General features: G+C 41.0%; 1 protein-coding gene across 1 annotated transcript in view; it reads right to left on the bottom strand.

Annotated features, from left to right (window-relative positions):
• SMC1B (structural maintenance of chromosomes 1B) overlaps window positions 1-18,901 on the bottom strand; it is a 64,148-nt gene that overhangs the window by 5,099 nt on the left and 40,148 nt on the right. The window contains exons 14-23 of the mRNA XM_001109647.4: window positions 18,363-18,479; window positions 16,529-16,635; window positions 14,118-14,259; window positions 12,733-12,878; window positions 10,621-10,774; window positions 9,500-9,598; window positions 5,466-5,622; window positions 4,505-4,659; window positions 3,007-3,158; window positions 342-411 (exon numbers count right to left, since the gene is read on the bottom strand). Coding sequence (XP_001109647.2) covers window positions 342-411; window positions 3,007-3,158; window positions 4,505-4,659; window positions 5,466-5,622; window positions 9,500-9,598; window positions 10,621-10,774; window positions 12,733-12,878; window positions 14,118-14,259; window positions 16,529-16,635; window positions 18,363-18,479 — 1,299 coding nt within the window. The remainder of the gene's footprint in view (window positions 1-341; window positions 412-3,006; window positions 3,159-4,504; window positions 4,660-5,465; window positions 5,623-9,499; window positions 9,599-10,620; window positions 10,775-12,732; window positions 12,879-14,117; window positions 14,260-16,528; window positions 16,636-18,362; window positions 18,480-18,901) is intronic.

The following is an 18,901-nucleotide window of genomic DNA, read 5'->3' as shown; positions in this document are numbered from 1 at the left end:
GCAGTGGCACAATCTCGGCTCACTGCAACCGCCGCCTCCCGGGTTCAAGCGATTCTCCTGCCTCAGCCGCCTGAGTAGCTGGGATTACAGGCGCGCACCAACATACCTAGCTAATTTTTGTATTTTAAGTAGAGACGGGGTTTCACCATATTGGTCAGGCTGGTCTAGAACTCCTGACCTCAGGTGATCCACCTGCCTCGACCTCCCAAAGTGCTGGGATTACAGGCATGAGCCACTGCGCCCGGCCCAGGGACTGATTTTTAATGAGCATTTTCTATTGCTTGCTTCACATGATCCTTGAATTGTAGACAATCTATTGAAAATGAAAAGCAGAAACTTACTTTGCCTATGTTAGTATTGTCTAGGGCTGCATCCACTTCATCTAAAACAAAGAATGGGGCAGGACGAAAACTAGAAAAAAATTACAATCAAGTAAGTTACAATTTTCTATCTGTTTTATAAAAGACTTGGAGGAAAAGATTAACAGTATTCAGAATAAAAAAAACACACTCTTTTGGATATTTCTAAGTATTTGATGACCTCTATGTTACTAAATCCAATGCTCAGTTATCAGTCCACATGTATGTGACCTATGCAAGGAGTATTTGGGGTTGGTCACTCCCTCCTCCTTGAAATACTGCTCTGTGACTTGCAGGGGGACATAGTCTACTTCCCCTCAGCCCCTGCAGAGTCTGCTGAGAACTCTTCATCTCTGTGCTTATCTAATCAACTCCCTTGGTGATTAAATCTGGCCTCAGGGTTTTAAATACCGCCCAAATACTGATGGCTCCCACCCGTCTACCAATAATTCTAACCTGTCTCCTGAATTCTCACCTCAAATGTCCAACTACTTTCTCTACAATTCCATGTGGGTGTCTAATACATATCTCAAACTCATCTCAAACTCATCTCAAAGCAAACTTCTCCCCTGCCCTCCAAACCTGTTCCCTCCTGTGGTTTTCTCCATCTCAGTTAATGGCAGCTCTTATTACTCTAGTCGATTAGGTCAAAACCCACAGAGCCATCCCCTTCACATCTCTTCCTTCACACCCGTACCTGTCAGCAAATTCCGTCTGCACAACCATATCCTCTCACCCTGGCCCAATCACCATCGCTGTCTTTCACCTTGATTGTGACCAGTCTTAGCCCTGTGCCTGCCACTGCTGCATACAGTCTATTCTCCATCCATGCTAGGCTCACTCTGGCCTTGGAGCCTTTTGCACTTGCTATTGCTGATGTCTAAGAACATTCTTCCCTTAGCTGTCCACATGACCTGTTCCATTTATTCCTTCAAATCTTTGCTCAAATGTTACCTTCTGAAACAGACCTTCCCAGATGACTCTTTAATATTGCTAACCACTTCCCTGCCACTCACCATCTCCATTCCCTGCTTTTTTTCTCTACAGAACTTGTCACTTTCTAATGTTCTCTATATTGGATAATTAGTTTACTAATTTACCTTATTTATTATCTGCCTTTCCCAACTAAAATGAAGTATCTTCAAGGCAGGCGTTTTGTTTTGTTCACAGCTGTCTCCCCACTGCCTGCAGCAGCACCTGATACACAGTAACTAGTAAGTATCTGTTGACTAAACGGATGTGGGTGCCACCTAGTCTGATTCTGCTCAGATTACTTGTTCAGAGCAGGCCTCCAGCTACCATGGTTTTCTCTTTTCCTTTCCAGTGGCAGCCTATTCCTTTTCCTTCTAGAGACCAGTAAAAAGTTGTCAAACTCTTGTATGTTTTTGTTCCTGGTCATGGAAATAGAAAAGCAGCAGCATCTATATTTTACTGATTGTATTATATGTATATTTTTTGAGACAGAGTTTTGTTCTTTCACCTAGGCTAGCGTGCAGTGGCGTCATCACAGTTTATTGCAGCCTCGAACTCCTGGGCTCCAGCAATCCTTCCACCTCAGCCTCTGGGTCGCCGGGACTACCGACATGTCACCACATCTGGCTAACTTTTTTCTATTTTCTGTAGACACGGGGTCTCACTATGTTGCCGAGGTTCAGCATCTATACTTTAGATCTTCATCTAATATTCTGAATGTTGAAAGAGGCTAATTGCCTTAATTGTAGATAACTTTTTATTTCTTGATTTGTTTTACAAAGAAACAGTTCCACCACCATCAGTGGAAATAAGGAGATTAAATACTTTTATAGAAGAAATACTGGCCGGGCGCGGTGGCTCAAGCCTGTAATCCCAGCACTTTGGGAGGCCGAGACGGGCGGATCACTAGGTCAGGAGATCGAGACCATCCTGGCGAACACGGTGAAACCCCGTCTCTACTAAAAAATACAAAAAACTAGCCGGGCGAGGCGGCGGGCGCCTGTAGTCCCAGCTACTCGGGAGGCTGAGGCAGGAGAATGGCGTAAACCCGGGAGGCGGAGCTTGCAGTGAGCTGAGATCCGGCCACTGCACTCCAGCCCGGGCGACAGAGCCAGACTCTGTCTCAAAAAAAAAAAAAAAAAAAAGAAGAAATACTTCAACATTCTTTACTAAGTAGCAGATCTCTGAATATTGACTAAGAAAATAATATACAAATTGGGATTTTTTTCAATCCTGATGTCACCTCTGGCCATTCCAAATATTTTTTCTTTCTAAAATGGAATAGTAGTAGCTATTGATAATAACAGAAATTGAATAAAAATCTGTCACTAACTAGCTGGGCATGGTAGCACGTACCTGTGGTCCTGGCTACTCAGGTGACTGAGGCAGAAGGATCACTTGATCTGGGAGTTTGAGCCTAGCCTAGGCAACATAGCAAGTCTCTGTCTCCAAAAAAAAAAAAAACCCACTAAAAATCTGAATTCTCTCTTAGATTTTCTGTCTAAAGTCTAAATTGTTGTAGGCCTAAAACATAATCTGAATTGTCTGGCTGAAGAAGATAGTTTTGTATCCCATTTGCTAAATATTAATAAAGACAATAGTTAATATATCTTCTGTAGGAAGGTCCCCTTGGCTTCTGCCCTATATGAAAACTGAATAGCTTTTGTGACCTTACCTGTGCACGGCAAACAGGAGAGCCAAGGCGGCCACACACTTTTCTCCCCCTGACAAATTGTCCATTGGCATAAACCGTTTGCCTGGGGCCACACAGTTATAACTAATTCCCTCCAAGTAAGGTTCTTCAGGGTTCTCTGGGCTAAGAAATGCCTGAAACACATATGTTTATTTAGCAATATCAGAAAAGCAACTGATAAAGTTCAACTTGGAGTTTAACTGCAAAATATTCTATTGGTTAGCTTTTCTCCAATTTTGATGGAAAACTACCAATGCCTATAAATAATGTATTTAGTTCTACATGTAATCACAGAAAACAGGGTTGTCTGGATAGGTGGTAGACGGAAAACACTCTAACATACCCAGGGATCAGCCCTTTCCACCAGACTGCCAGTCAAACCTCAGAGGCACCTGCCACAGTCTTACAAAACAGTCTTCATGCAGTTTGCTCACTGATATATTCATCAAACATTTACTGAATACCTATTATGGGCCAGGAACTGTAGATACAGAGATGAATCTTGTTCTCAAAGAGTTAGGCGTGGTGGCTCACACCTGTCATCCCAGCACTTTGGGAGACTGAGGCAGGCGGATCACTTGAGGTCAGGAGTTTGAGACCAGTCTGGCCAACATGGTGAAACCCTGTCTCTACAAAAAATACAAAAATTAGCCAGGCTTGTTGGTGTGTGCCTGTAATCCCAGCTACTTGGGAAGCTGAGACACGTGAACCTGGGAGGCATAGGTTTCAGTGAGCTGAGATCGCACCACTGCATTCCAGCCTGGGCAACAGAGGGGAACTCTGTCTCCAAAAAAAAAAAAAAAAAAAAAAAAAAAGGAGTTAATGGGTTTAATCTTACTTTACTGAAAATAAGTTATTTTCAGTTGAAGTTCTAAATATCTGATCCAGGATCACCTTTTAGTCATAAAAGCACATGAGAAAACAAAAGCAGAAGAGGTACGTAAGCCCCGACCTACATCTTTATTTCACATTCAATTCCACGAGTATTTGCTACGGATATTGATAATGGAATGGGAGTGGTTATCATTAAAAGGGTCATATCTGAATTTGAACCCTGCCTTTAGTTCTTTACCTCTCTTTTGTTACTCTGGTCAACTCCACTGATGAACCATCTTCCCAGGATCCTCTAGTATTCCACATTTACCACAGAAAACAACAGTGCTATAAAATCAAATTAGTACCAGACTACAGAATTTTGGAACTAAAAGAGAATTTGGAAACCAAATGATTTAGTCCATTCATTTTTCGGATGAAGAAACAGACCCAGAGAGGTTTTGACTTGTCCACACTGAATAGTGTGGAGTGAACGGGATCTACAATGCAGGTCATTAGATAACCACTCTTCATGAACTGACTTTGCCCCATGAGTGAGTTGCTCAAATAATGTGGCAGCGGTTATTTATTTCCCACCAAAAAAAAAAAAAAACCACCACCAGTAACACAGATTTCCCACTAGTATTGGAGGATGAAAGATACATACTTGGGCGCTGTTGTTTCTGCAGAGCTTCTTGTAGATTTGATCAATTGAGACTGAGACATGCTCAAAACACTGGGTGAAAAGATCGTATCTCCTTTTTTTCACTTGTTCAAACTCTTGCCTACACATTCTGGCTTCCTTTCTGCTGGCCTCAAAAGCTAAGAGAGAATCAATGTTCTTCATTTTAGAGACCACTGAGGAGGTTCTTTTACTTAAACTGTAAAGCATAAAATATTTTTAAAATTGGATTTGAGTTTGGATCTCTTGAGTAAAGTTACCTTCAAAATACCTAAACTACTATTAATTCCAAGAGAATAGCTCTTAGAATTGATGAGTCTCTTTTCCAGTAGGGCTAACTGCTAAATAATATTGACAAGTTCTGATAGGGTATTTATTTATTTATTTATTTATTTAGAGACGGAGTCTTGCTCTGTTGCTCAGGCTGAAGTGCAGTGGCGTGATCTCGGCTCACTGCAGCCTCTACCTCCCAGGTTCAAGTGATTCTCCTGCCTCAGCCTCCCGAGTAGCTGGGACTACAGGCGTGTGCCACCACACCCAGTTAATTTTTATAATATTTAGTAGACACGGGGTTTTACCATGTTGACCAGGCTGGTCTTGAACTCCTGACCTCAGGTGATCCACCCACCTCAGCCTCCCAAAGTGCTGGGATTACAGACGTGAGCCACCGCGCCCAGCCTGATAGAGTATTTATTATGTCAATTTTGTTGGTGTGAAAAAAATATATGTGTTTTAAAATCACCAATAAACTTGGTTTTAAATTAAAGCAAAACACTTCAAAAAGGAAACGATTAATGATTCAGTATTAAAAGTACACATTAATATAAGACCACAGAGGAAAAAATCTACAACAAAAAGGGACAACAGAGGGGAAATTGTTGGCAAATGTTATAGAAATCAAAACACCCATGAATATAATCTTGTTAGTGACTAAACTCAATTTTACCATCTGTGGATTCTTGAAACTTGTCTCTGACAGTCTTTAAGTTCTCCAGTGCTCGCAGGTTTGGGGCTGCTGTTTTCAGTAAGATATCTTCCTGGGATGCTACTTGCTGCCGTAAGAGCCTAAGGTGGGCCTCGACTTCTTGATCAGACTGTAGAGCCTATTATGGGCAAAGAACAACACTGACTGGCATGGCATGCCTTCTACATCCAGCAAGGTAGGGTGTGTGTGTGGCCCTTCGCCATCTGGACCCCCCAGGTCTTGTCATCCACTCCTTCTCTCCCCAAAGCCCTCTCTGAGCCCGGGAGGTGCAGTCCTGCTGCAATACTTATAGCTTCCTGAATCGGCTGTGCTCTTTTCTTGGAACACATTTCGGCTCATTTTTTTAATCTGGCTAAAAAGCAACAATTTATACTTCACCTTCATTTATTTAAAAATATTCATAATCTACTATGTATTACACTGAGGATTCAATGGTGGAAGCTATTCAGTCTTTGCCTTTAAAGCCTCACAGGGAAGTCAGACACATAAACTGGATTAAAAATTTTTTCTAAGACACAGGTCTCACTCAGGCTGGTCTCGAGCTCCTGACCTCAGGCAGTCCTCCCACTTCCCGAGTAGCTGGGATTTAAACCGGCTTTTACAGTGGGGTGAAAAGACTTCTGACAGGGCAAACATAGGTACTACGGGGCAGGGAGAGGGGATCCAATCCAGCTAGACAGGTTAACACTTAAACCTGGCACGAGTGATGAAGAGAAAAAGTAGCCACGCCCTTCCAGAAAATCTTTTTTTTTTTTTTTTGGCCACAAATACAATCAGTGTACAAAAAGTAGGCCGGGCATGATGGCTCATACCTGTAATCCCAGCACTTTGGCAGGCCAAAGTGTGTGGATCACCTGAGGTCGAGTTTGAGATCAGCCTGACCAACTTGGTGAAACCTCATCTCTACTAAAAATACAAAAATTAGCCGGGCATGGTAGCAGACACCTGTAATCCCAGCTACTCGGAGGCTGAGGCAAGAGAGTTGCTTGAATCCAGGGGGTGGAGGTTGCAGTAAGCCGAGATTGCGCCATTGCACTCCAGCCTGGGCAACAAAGCAAGACTGTCTCAAAAACAAAACAAAACAAAAAACAAAACAAAAAAAGTCTAACAAAATATATTAACAGCATACAAACTGAAAAGATGTGGTGGATATTGTTACTCAGCATCTGTTTCCATTTTTTCTTTTAATGCAGCACACGCTTTTGACCAGGTAGATCCACTTCTCCCTCCTGGACCCCATGTACTTAGACTGAGAGGCAGGGCCTGCTTGGTTTAAGGTAAAGTTCACCATCCTCCTCCCTCTACAGTGATTGGTTCAGCAATGAATATGTGACCCCATTCAGGCAACTGTGATGAGGGGACAATTGCTGGGGCTTTGTAGGTAAAACCTTTCTTCAGTTTTAGAAAAGCATGTAAACCAAAGAGTATCTGAGATAGGTCTCAGTCAGTTGAGTTTATTTTACCAAGGTTAAGGACATGCCCCAGAGAGAAGTCTGTGCCTTTCTCGAAAGATGATTTTGAGGGCTTTGATATTTAAAGGGGAAAAGCAGGCAGAAGCAAGAGGAAGTATATGGTCACATCACTGAATCCATATGTTGCAAGAGAAGAGTAGGTAGGAAACAGTCAATTATGTATTCACCTCATGCTCAGTAAATTAGCACTTTACCATAAGACGAAAAACCACAAATATCTCCCCACGGAGTCTCTACCTGGGGAGATACTTAATTTTTTTTTTTTTTTTTTTTGAAACCGAGTCTCTCTCTGTCACCCTGGCTGGATTGCAGTGGCACAATCTTGGCTCACTGCAACCTCCACATCCCAGGCTCAAGCAATTCTCTTGCCTAAGCCTCCTGAGTAGCTGGGATTACAGGCACATGCCACTGTGCCTGGCTATTTTTTTTTTTTTTAGTGGAGACAGGGTTTCGTCATGTTGGCCAGGCTGGTCTCGAACTCCTGACTTCAGGTGACCTGCCTACGTTGGCCTCCCAAAGTGTTGGGATTACAGGCGTGAGCCACCACGCCTGGCCTGATACTTATTTTTTTTTTTTTTTTTTTTTTTGAGACGGAGTCTCGCTCTGTCGCCCAGGCTGGAGTGCAGTGGCTGGATCTCAGCTCACTGCAAGCTCCGCTTCCCGGGTTTACGCCATTCTCCTGCCTCAGCCTCCCGAGTAGCTGGGACTACAGGCGCCCGCCACCTCGCCCGGCTAGTTTTTTGTATTTTTAGTAGAGACGGGGTTTCACCATGTTAGCCAGGATGGTCTCGATCTCCTGACCTTGTGATCCGCCCATTTCGGCCTCCCAAAGTGCTGGGATTACAGGCTTGAGCCACCGCGCCCGGCCGATACTTAATTTTTTGTATGTAGCTCTCTGCTTAGGAACAAAAGGAAAGGGAGTTTTTTGCATGACTCAGCTTTCAGCCTAATTTCTTTCTCTTGGTATAGTGAATTGGGGTCCAAGTTTTCATTTTCCTTTCACTAGTACCACTACAAAAGACAGCTTCTTTCTTCTCTGAAGGTTGCTGCTGTGTGGCTGGAAAGCCAAGAATATGCGCTCATTTTGTCTTCAGGAGAGAAGCAGCTTCAGAATGAAGCTAACGCCCAAAGACATGTATGGCTACAGGGATGACTGGGAAACAGAACCAGAGCTGCTCAATTAAAGGCATGAAATTAAGTTAAATTAAAGCTGGAGTCCAGCTCTGTGCTCTGCAACTGTGAAGGGTGTGCCACACCATCACCTACAATCCTGAGAGAGGCCTGTGTCTACTGAGGGTACTGCAGTGGGATGCCAGCAGAGCAAATTTGGGATGCTGGAGTAAGTAGTTGGTTACTTTTGTTTATTGAAGGACTTCTCAAAAACTTAAATATACATTGTGAATCTCTTCCCTTCCCAAGAAGGGAAAAGACTTTCTCAAAAAGTAACCACAGGAACTTTTCTTATTTGGCTAGACATTTCATGATACCAGTGTTCTACACAACACAGTCAGAAATGCTGACATAAACATTTTTTAAAGTAACCAATATATTTACTGCTATTTTGTGATAACATGATACAATAAATATATATTTGGTTTTCATCCCAGTTCTAGGCACAGCATACCTAAAACATTTGCAATTTCCTGAGTGGTAGGAGTGAGAGGGGCATCTTTTATGATTCATGATAAGCCCCTTTCAATCATACCTAATGAGCTGACTGTTGGAAGATGGGGACTATTGCAGGAGGAACCAACCAGGTGATTGGAGGGCTGGAACCTTCAGTCCCTCTTCTCTAAGGAGATGGGGGAGAAAGGCTGAAGATTGAGTCTGGATCACCAATTGCCCATGATTTATTAATCATGTATGTAATGAAGCTCCCATAAGAATCCCTAAACAGTGGGTTGTGAAGAGCTTCCAGGTTGGTGACCACACAAGAGATGCTGGGAGGGTGACAAGCCTGGAGAAGGCATGAGATAGGGCATGGACCCTTTCTCATACCTAGTCCTATGTATCTCGTCCATTTGGCTGTTCCATGAGTTGTAGCCTTTAAAAATGAACTGGTTAATGTAAATGAAGTATTCCCCTGAGTTCTATGAGCCATTCTAGCAAATTATCAAATCTGTGGAAGGGGTTGTGGAAACTCCTGATTTACAGCCAACTGGCCATGAGTCTGGGAGGCCTGGACTTGTGATTGGCATCTGAAGAGTGGCCAGTCTTGTGGGACTGAGCCATGACCTTGTGGGATCTGATGCTAACTGCAGGTAGACAGTGTCAGAATTGAACTGGATTGTAGAATACCCACTTGGTATTCAAAGAATTAGAGAACTGCTTGGTGTGGGAGAGACCCACAATTTGGTGTCAGAAGTTTCATGATTATACTGTTTTTCCTTTGTATATTTCTTTCAAAACCATTAGGAAATCTTTTTTTAAAAAAACCTCAATTCTATCTTCCAAAAATGATTCTGTAATATTTAAATATTCCATATTACTGTGAGTGATAAACAACAGAAAGCTTTCCATTACCTTCAAATCCTCATTTAGAGAGCTGTAGTCTACTTCGAAGGCTTCTTCTTTTTCATAGATATCAATTGTTGCCTGGGTACTTTCTGCTTCAGTTCCCATCTGAAAAATACGTGAACACACACATTTGTTGATTAAGTTTGTTGTCTTATATGGGAGTGGTTCATGGCACTCCAACAACAATTACAATAGTAACATCAAAGATCACTTATCACTGATCACCTTAACAGATATATAATAAAAAAAGTTTGAAAGATTTAGAGTTATCAAAATGTCACAGAGAGACCCAGAAAAGTGAGCAGATGCTGTTGGAAAAACGGTACCAACAGACTTTCTCAACATGGGGTTACCACAAACCTTCAACTTGTAAAATAAAAACAAAAACAAAAAACCCTGCAATATCTGTGAAGCACAATAAAATGAGGCATGCATGTGTATGGGAGGATGTGCATAGGTTATATACCAACACTATGCCATTTTAGGTAAGAGACTTCAGCATCCTTGGATTTTGGTATACATGGGGGATCCTGGAACCATCCCTGTGGATACCAAGGAATGACTGTACTTCCAGCCAATCTAAAATGTTCTGTATAATCCAAATGTGGTGAAAAAGAAAGAAAAAAGGCCAACAGGGAAATGTTAGTGAGGCTTGGTTTTATCTTGTGATTTCTTTGGTGTCCATTCTTGCCTCTTCCTTTTCCCTCACCACCTAGAGATACTCAGCAGGGCATGTTTCTTCTGAGAAGGACCTCAGTACAACTGTTGGAGAAGGTGCAGAGCAAGAACCACCCCCTCCACATGATGTAAAATATTACGAGAGTCCAGGGAACCGCCCAAGCAGCAGATGATCTGCATACTGCCTGTGCCTCATTGTGCAAAAACATTCTTAACTCCAACAACTTTAATTCTCTGATTTCTCTTGGGTATCTAATATGTAGGTAAGAAACATGGGTTCATCCTGTGGCCCTAGTCCTCTGAGATGACAGTCATTTTGCCCTTTTTCCCTCCTAGGAGATGTCTTCACCATCCCTAAAGGGGCTACAGAACAAGAGAAAGAATAAGCAAAGGGCAATGCATTAAGTTCCACACAATGGCACATATTTTACAGTCATTTGCTAGAATACCTCCACTTCAATGATGTCATCCAGTGACCCGAACAAAAGGATTATCTCAATGTCTTGCACTTTGCAATCAAGCAGCAAGTTATGCTTCTCTAATCGTTTCTGTTCCAGAGAAGTTTGAGTAATTACAACTTCTTTTTGCAACTTCCCCACTTCCCTGTAATTACACCGATATGAAAAAGTAATTTTACTCATTATATAACACTGCACCAAGGAAGAAAAATGTATGCTATAAACTTATATGAAAAAAAGATTATTCCTGTGAGTGCTGTAAGTTCTAGAATCCTCTCACTGATGCTTGTAATTTAATTGTTAACACTCCTGAGAAAGGTCATGAACATACTCAGTTAATCTAAGGGAGCATTTTCCACTAATACATGTTACTGATTTAAACAAAGACAGTGCTTTCCTAGTTACTTTATTTTTAAATCTGAGCAATTTTTCAAGCTGCAATTCTCACTCAAATATAAGCTCCACATTTTAGACCTCAAACCAAGATAAATAGTCTCTTAGCAAAAGAAATCCCTTGCCAGGTAAGTCATATACACTTAATAATCTGGTTTCTTTACTACCACCACCACTAATGTAGTAATGCCTTCTATCTGAAAATAAGGGCTTGGGTTTTACTAATCGAAATGATGTGGGATTTTTAAAAGAACTGGAAAGAGGACCAAAAGAAAATGGAAAAAAGAAAAAAAAAGAAGAAAGTAAGAACTATGTATTTTTCAAGAATATGAAGGGAAAAAGAAAGTATTCTGTTTGGGCTGAGTGTGGTGGCTCATGCCTGTAATCCAGCACTTTGGAAGGCCAAGGGAAGAGTATCATTTGAGCCCAGAAGTTTAAGACCAACATAATGAGACCTCATCTCTTAAAAAAAAAAAAAAAAAAAAAAAAGGAGAATGTGTTCTATTTACACAAAATACAAGAGTTTTTAAAAAGCAAGAGTAAACAGACTTTAATTCCACTCCAAAATCTTAGAACTTTCTGGCTGTATCTTGAAACACTGAAGGTCTTCGAATAGTGAGAAAAATTGTGAAATACCAAAAGGCTGAGCAAAAACAGAGAATTAATTTTGTCTAATCACTCATAGTTGTGTAAATCATGATGCATGACAGGAAAGCAAGTGTCATTTTGGTACAGGCCAGTCAATTCAAAGTGTCGTTGCCATCATCATGGCAAACACACAAGCTAATCTTATGCCAGGTACTGGTCTAAGTACCTGGCACAGGTACTTTTTTTTTTTTTTTGAGACAGAATTTCACTTTTGTTGTCCAGGCTGGAGTGCAATGGCACTCTAAGTGCATATGAATATTAACATATGTAATATTTACAGCAATTCTGTGAGGCAGGCACTATTACTATCTCCATTACTGATGAGGAAATTAAAGTATCATATGTAAACAGCAGAGCTGGGATATGAAACCAGAAATTGTGGCTCCAAATTCTATCTCCTTACTCTCTACGCTATCTTGCACAGACTAGAGGGAATCTCTGTACAACAGGAAGACAGAAATGTCAAGGTAGAATTAGCGTAAGGGACTCTATACAGGTTCATGTTTTCATCTAACAAAAATAACTATTTGTTCTACGCCAGGAACAGTGGCTCATGCCTGTAATCCCAGCACTTTGGGAGGCTGAGGCGAGCAGATCACTTAAGGTCAGGAGTTTGAGACCAGCCTGGCCAACACAGTAAAACCCGGTCCCTACTACAAAAGAAAAACATACACACATACACACACACACACACACACACACACGCCGGGCGTGGTGGTGTGCTCCTGTAGTCCCAGCTACTCGGGAGACTGAGGTAGGAGAATCACTTGAACCTGGGAGGCAAAGGTTGCAGTAAGCTGAGATCATGCCACTGCGCTCCAGCCTGGGCAACAAAGGGAGACTCCGTCTGAAGAAAAAACAAAACACCATTTGCTCTAAACAATTAACCACCTCGCCTGGTTTAGAATGTTTGAAAAAAATTAGAATGTCTGAAGGGTGTGATGTGAGACTAAGAGCAACAAAGGGCACATATTCAAATGCAACTCATTTAGTATATTTCAGATAGTTGGTGTCCATGTTTAAAACTGACTAGGTCTTTCAAACTGATGAAGTCTTAATTACCTATCAACAGCCAGAAACTTCTTCCGTTCCTCTTCAATTTGAGTTTGAACTTTCTCGGCATTGGAGTTCTGAGTGACACGTATGTCCTTAAGTTGCTGCTGCTTTGCCATGAGTTCATTCACTATCTGCAGACAGTTTTCTTCAGCCTGAACAGAAAGGATCTGTATTGTAGATTTACCATCTTCTATATTAATAAGGTAGTTCTATGATCTTATCAATAACACCAAACCAGTTATCCTGAGATGAACCTTCTCACCCTATGTGCTACTTGACCCTCCATCATGGACGGTGACTCACATTCTATACTTTTTAGAAACTGGTGATCATTACCTGCCTTTGTCGTTCATTTTGCTATTGTTTTTTATCCTTCATTTTGGATTCATTCCTCAGCTCACTGCCATCTGACTTCTGTTCCCACTCTCCAATGAGAGTGTTTTTGCTATCATGATCTCTAATTGGGAATTAAACATTTTCCAGACTTTTATGTTTTTGACAGCCTTGATCATTTCCTCCTTCCTGAAACTCTGGGGCTTCTGTGATACCACCTCTTCTGGCTCTCCTCATAAGCTAAGTGACCATCTTCCAGATCCCATCGCTGCTCCACTGCTCTTCACTGCCTACCTCCCTGCTAGGGTGTCTCAACCATTCTCATGTGGTTTCAGTTTACTCCCATAAACCAGCAACTCCCAAATCTGTATCTTCAGCCTAGACTTCTCCCATTATCTTCTCTTTAACAGCCTGCTGGAAATTGCCATCTAGACATTACATAGGCAACTCAAGCTCCACAGGTCCAGAATTTTCTCTCCTTAACCTGCTGCTCTCATTCACCAATCACCCAAGTTAGAACTAATGAGTCATCTGTGGCACCCCCTTGCCCTTCCTCCCATGCTGACAGCCAGTAATTCATAAAGCTCTGCTGATTTTACTTTAAGTATTTCTTTCTTTTTTTTTTTTTTTTTTTTTTTGAGACGAAGTCTCACTCTGTCGCCCAGGCTGGAGTGCAGTGGCCGGATCTTAGCTCACTGCAAGCTCCGCCTCCCGAGTTTACGCCATTCTCCTGCCTCAGCCTCCCAAGTAGCTGGGACTACACGCGCCCGCCACCTTGCCCGGCTATTTTTTTTTTTTTGTATTTTTTAGTAGAGACGGGGTTTCACCGTGTTAGCCAGGACGGTCTCGATCTCCTGACCTCATGATCTGCCCGTCTCGGCCTCCCAAAGTGCTGGGATTACAGGCTTGAGCCACTGTGCCGGCCTAAGTATTTCTTAAATCTGTCCCCAACCCCTTCGATCACTAACAGGACCCTTCAGGAGATCACAAAAGGTTTACTACATGAAGGAAGTCATAATTTCAATGAAGAAGCACTTCAGCCACTCATTATTAATTACCTTCTTTAGGTGATCAATATCTTCACTACCTTTCTGGATAGTTTCTTTTAATGTGTTCATCTTATTCAGTTTCTTCTTAAGTTGATTGCGACTATACTCAAGTTGAATATTAAGCCGAGTTTTTTGTTTTTCAAATTCTAATCTAGTATAATAAAGTCAAGCATTACAAGTGTTAACAGAAAACTTTGATTCCTTCTTAACTTTTTCTTATGGGAAATTTCAAACAAATATAAAAATAAAAGGAATACTATAATGAACCCCCAAGTAGCTGTCACCCAACTTAATAATTATCAATTCATGCTCATTCTTGTTTCATCTATAACTCCACTAATTGCCCCTCTTACCGCTGGCTTTTTTGAAGCAAGTTCTAGACGTGATGTAATTTCATCCGTAAATATTTGTGTATGCATCTCTGGAAGTGAAATGACTTTTAACTCATAACCATAAAGTATTATGGCTAAAATATAATTCATTAATATCAAATTGCTGTCACTGCCAAATTTCCTTTTTAAAAATTTTCTTTTAGTCTGGGTGCAGTGGCTCATGCCTGTAATCCCAGCACTTTGGTAGGCCAAGGTGGCAGATCACTTGAGATCAGGAGTTCGAGACCAGCCTGGCCAACATGGTGAAACCCCATCTGTACTAAAAATACAACAATTAGCCAGGCTTGGTGGTGTGTGCCTGCAGTCCCAGCTACTCAGGAAGTTGAGGCAGTAGGAACTGCTTGAACCCGGGAGGTGGAGGTTGCAGTGAGTTGAGATCACGCCACTGCACTCCAGCCTGGGTGACAAAGCGAGTCTCCATTTCAAAAAAACAAAAACGAAAACAAATACCAAAAAATTTCTTTAAAAAAAAAAAAAGAAAAATTGGTTGTTTGTATCAGTATCCACACATTGCATATGGGTATGTTTCTTAAATCTTTTATAATCTACAGATTTCCTCCCCTTTTTCTTTAAATTATAATTTATGTGTTATTCTTATTTAGTCTTTTCAAATTATTATTATTATTTTTTTTTTTTTTGAGACGGAGTCTCGCTCTGTTGCTTAGTCTGGAGTGCAGTGACGCGATCTCAGCTCACTGCAACCTCCGCTCCCTGGGTTCAAGCAATTCTCCTGCCTCAGCCTTCCTAGTAGCTGGGATTACAGGTATGTGTTACCATGCCTGGCTAATTTTTGTATTTTTAGTAGAGACAGGGTTTCGCCTTGTTGGCCAGACTGGTCTCGACTACTGACCTCAAGTGATCCACCTGCCTCTGCCTCCCAAAGTGCTGGAATTACAGGCGTGAGCCACCGCGCCCGGCCCAAATAACTATTCTTATATAAACACCAAACTTGGGAACTTTCATTTCTACTGTGCCAGCTTCATAAACTCCTCATAAAGAATTCCATTATCAACTGTAGCTCATCCCTCCATGCTCCACCTACCCCTCTACACACCCTGCTAACAGAATCAGTTGTTCAAGAAACACTAAGTACCTCTACACACCCTGCTAACAGAATCAGTTGTTCAAGAAACATTAAGTACTAACAGATATTGTGCTAGATACTGCTAATACAAAAACAACTATAACAATTAAAACATTAAAAACTATTTAATGAGAGGTTACTATATACCTGACACTGTTATAAAAGTTTTTACATGAATTAACTTACAAGTTGTAAAACTCTCCTAGGTCAGTAATACTATCATCTTTATTTAACAGATGAGAAGATCAAGGAACAGAGAGTTAAGCAACTTGCCCAAGGCTACCCACTTAGTGGTAGAGCCAGGGATGACACACTCAGACAGAGGGACAACAAAATCCCTGCTCTTCATCCGTGACCACACTGCCTGTAGGAGAGGTTAAGAAATGTATTTGTGCCGCAGGAGGCAGACATACAGACGATGTAGAAGTGAAACACTTCTTCACTTGGCTTTAGGGCGTCACATTACCCTGGCTTTCCTTTCCCCTGACTAGCTGCTCTTTTAATGATTCTTTCTCATCTCTTCAACTTGCTAACATCTTGTAGGATCTCTTCTCCTTTCTCTTTTTTTTTTTTTGAGATCGAGTCTCGCTCTGTTGCCCACGCTGGCGTGCAGTGGCATGATCTCGGCTCACTGCAAGCTCCGCCTCCCAGGTTCATGCCATTCTGCTGCCTCAGCCTCCCAAGTAGCTGGGACTACAGGCACCCACCACCACACCCAGCTGATTTTTTGTTAGCCAGGATGGTCTCGATAGTATGACCTCGTGATCTGCCTGCCTCGGCCTCCCAAATTGCTGGGATTACAGGTGTAAGCCATCGCACCCGGCCTAGCTGTTTCTTGATGAAATGAAACTCAGGCATAATTCCTCTAAATTATGAAATAGTAACTATTTTTATAAATATGTAAGCTTCTTACCAACATATAATACTTTTTTTAATAAAAATACCTTTTTTGATCAATTTCTTGTTGCTGTTTAACACGTTTGTTCTCAAATTCACGAATATTTTCCACACCAATTTCTTCACAGAAGTGTTTGAAGATATCATCTTCTACCTTTTATTTTTAAAAAACAGATTTAATAAGCAATTTTTAGAAATATATAATCTTTTTTTTTTTTTGAGACAGAGTCTTGCTCTGTCGCCCAGGCTGGAGTGCAGTGGCACGATCTCCACTCACTGCAAGCTCCGCCTCCCAGGTTCACGCCATTCTCCTGCCTCAGCCTCCCGTGGAGCTGGGACTACAGGCGCCCGCCACTGCGCCTAGCCAATTTTTTTTGTATTTTTAGTAGAGACGGGTTTCACCGTGTTAGCCAGGACAGTCTCGATCTCCTGACCTCGTGATCCGCCCGTTTCGGCCTCCCAAAGTGCTGGGATTACAGGCGTGAGCCACTGTGCCTGGCCAAGAAATATATAATCTTAAATATAAGTTTTTCCCTCCAAGATTTTCCTGAATTAGGCCAAAAACTAATCCCACCAAGCATTACTATATTCTGAGAAGCCAGTACTTTCTTTTCCTTTAAGTCCATAAATTATGCCCACCTACTTTCAAATCTCTTATTCAAAAAAACTAAGAAAGCTCATAACTGGCCTTATTAAGTGTTTTGGCTTTATGAGTGTTTAGTATAAAACTGGAAGAATTCCATTTACTTTAGACCCACCAAAATATAACATTCTACATAAATAAAGAAAAGATTCTTTATGTATGAGTAATACAATAGCACCTTTGCCAGTATAATAACAAGTGGAATGAGGCATAGAATTAAGAATGAAAAAGATTTGGAAAAACTAGAATGGGGAAATTCAACAAAGTGAAATTTAACCTCAATGTTTTAAAGCTCTGATTTTATGTATAATTATAGGATGAGAAAGACCTATTTTAAGAACAGGACATTTTAAAAACTTCCAGATTGTAGTTGAATATACATTAAATATGAATGTGATATGACTGATGCAGTAGTAAGCTACAATTAGCATGACTAGATAATCCAAGTCATGGAAAGTTACAGTTATAAACATAAAAACCCACAACATGCTGTACTGGCTAGGAAATATTTTGACATGCTCTGTTCAGGGGCATTGATAAACATCCAGAGGATGGTTACCAGAGCTGGTCTTAAATCCATGGTAATGTGAAATGAATAAAGAAACTAGGGCTATTTAACCTGGAAAAGAGATAACTAATTAGGAAGCACAAAAAGTATGGTTCCAAATCATGTGGTAAAGATCAGGCCTAAAAGCAATGGGTGGAATCAATAGAACGGGGGTATAACAAATCACTTTCTAAGGATCAGAGATACCCCACAGTAGAATGAATTAAATCAGAAAGTTTCTGTCCCTTTATAAGCAGAAGCTAGGTGACCAAATTTTTATTGTCCTAGAGCCAAGTACTGTGCCTGACACAGAATAGGTGTTTTAAAAAGAACTACTGAGTGAATAAATAACTTTAAAAGATAAGCTGAATGACAGTTTTCTTTCCCTCACAGTATTAGGGAAGTGGGAGAAAAGAATGAGCCTATAATTTTCACAATGGGTAAGGAGAGGTTGGAGTGCAGAGGAGAGTAGGCACAGGTCATTGTCTCTTGAGGTGAGCAACAGAGGTTCTCAAAAAACACAAGGAAATTAATTTGGCAAACCAATAAAACTTAGCTTACAACACTGTTGTTTCTGATAGGGCACTGTTACCTATCAACCTTTGCTCTAGCATATATTTAAGAAGCCCTAAATCTAGTATCTGGTCTAGAACTACATATACCATTTAGGAATAAATATAACATTTATGACCTTATCTATCTTTTCTTGAAATTCTTTAATTCTTCGTTGTCGTTCCTTTATTCCTTCACTCAACATAGTACATTGAGACTCAATATTTAGTAGTTCACTTTGTAGCTGAGATTGTTCCTAACAACAAAAGAGAAAATTTTTTTTTAACATGGCTGTTTTAGCTTTATATAGTGAAGCCAAAAATGTGATAGGTATCTTTTAGAATAAAAGAAGAATCTATGAGATAAGATGAATTCACCTGGATAAAAGATTAAATACCACATAAATAATTAAGGGACTATAATATAATCTCAATCATGGGATAAAGTATCTAAAAATTGGCCGGGAGTGGTGGCTCTAATCCTTGGGAGGTCAAGGTGGGCAGATCACCTGAAGTCAGGAGTTTTGAGACCAGCCTGGCCAACATGGTGAAACCCCATCTCTACTAAAAAAATACAAAAATTACATGCCTGTAATCCAGCTACTCAGGAGGTTGAGGCAGGAAGAGCACTTGAACCTGGGAGACGGAGGTTGCAGCAAACAGAAACAGAGCCACTGTA

The sequence above is a fragment of the Macaca mulatta genome, chromosome 10, assembly GCF_049350105.2.
Source record: "Macaca mulatta isolate MMU2019108-1 chromosome 10, T2T-MMU8v2.0, whole genome shotgun sequence".
NCBI lineage: Eukaryota > Metazoa > Chordata > Mammalia > Primates > Cercopithecidae > Macaca > Macaca mulatta.
Note: the sequence above shows the minus strand (reverse complement) of the source record. Positions and strands in the feature narration are given on the sequence as shown.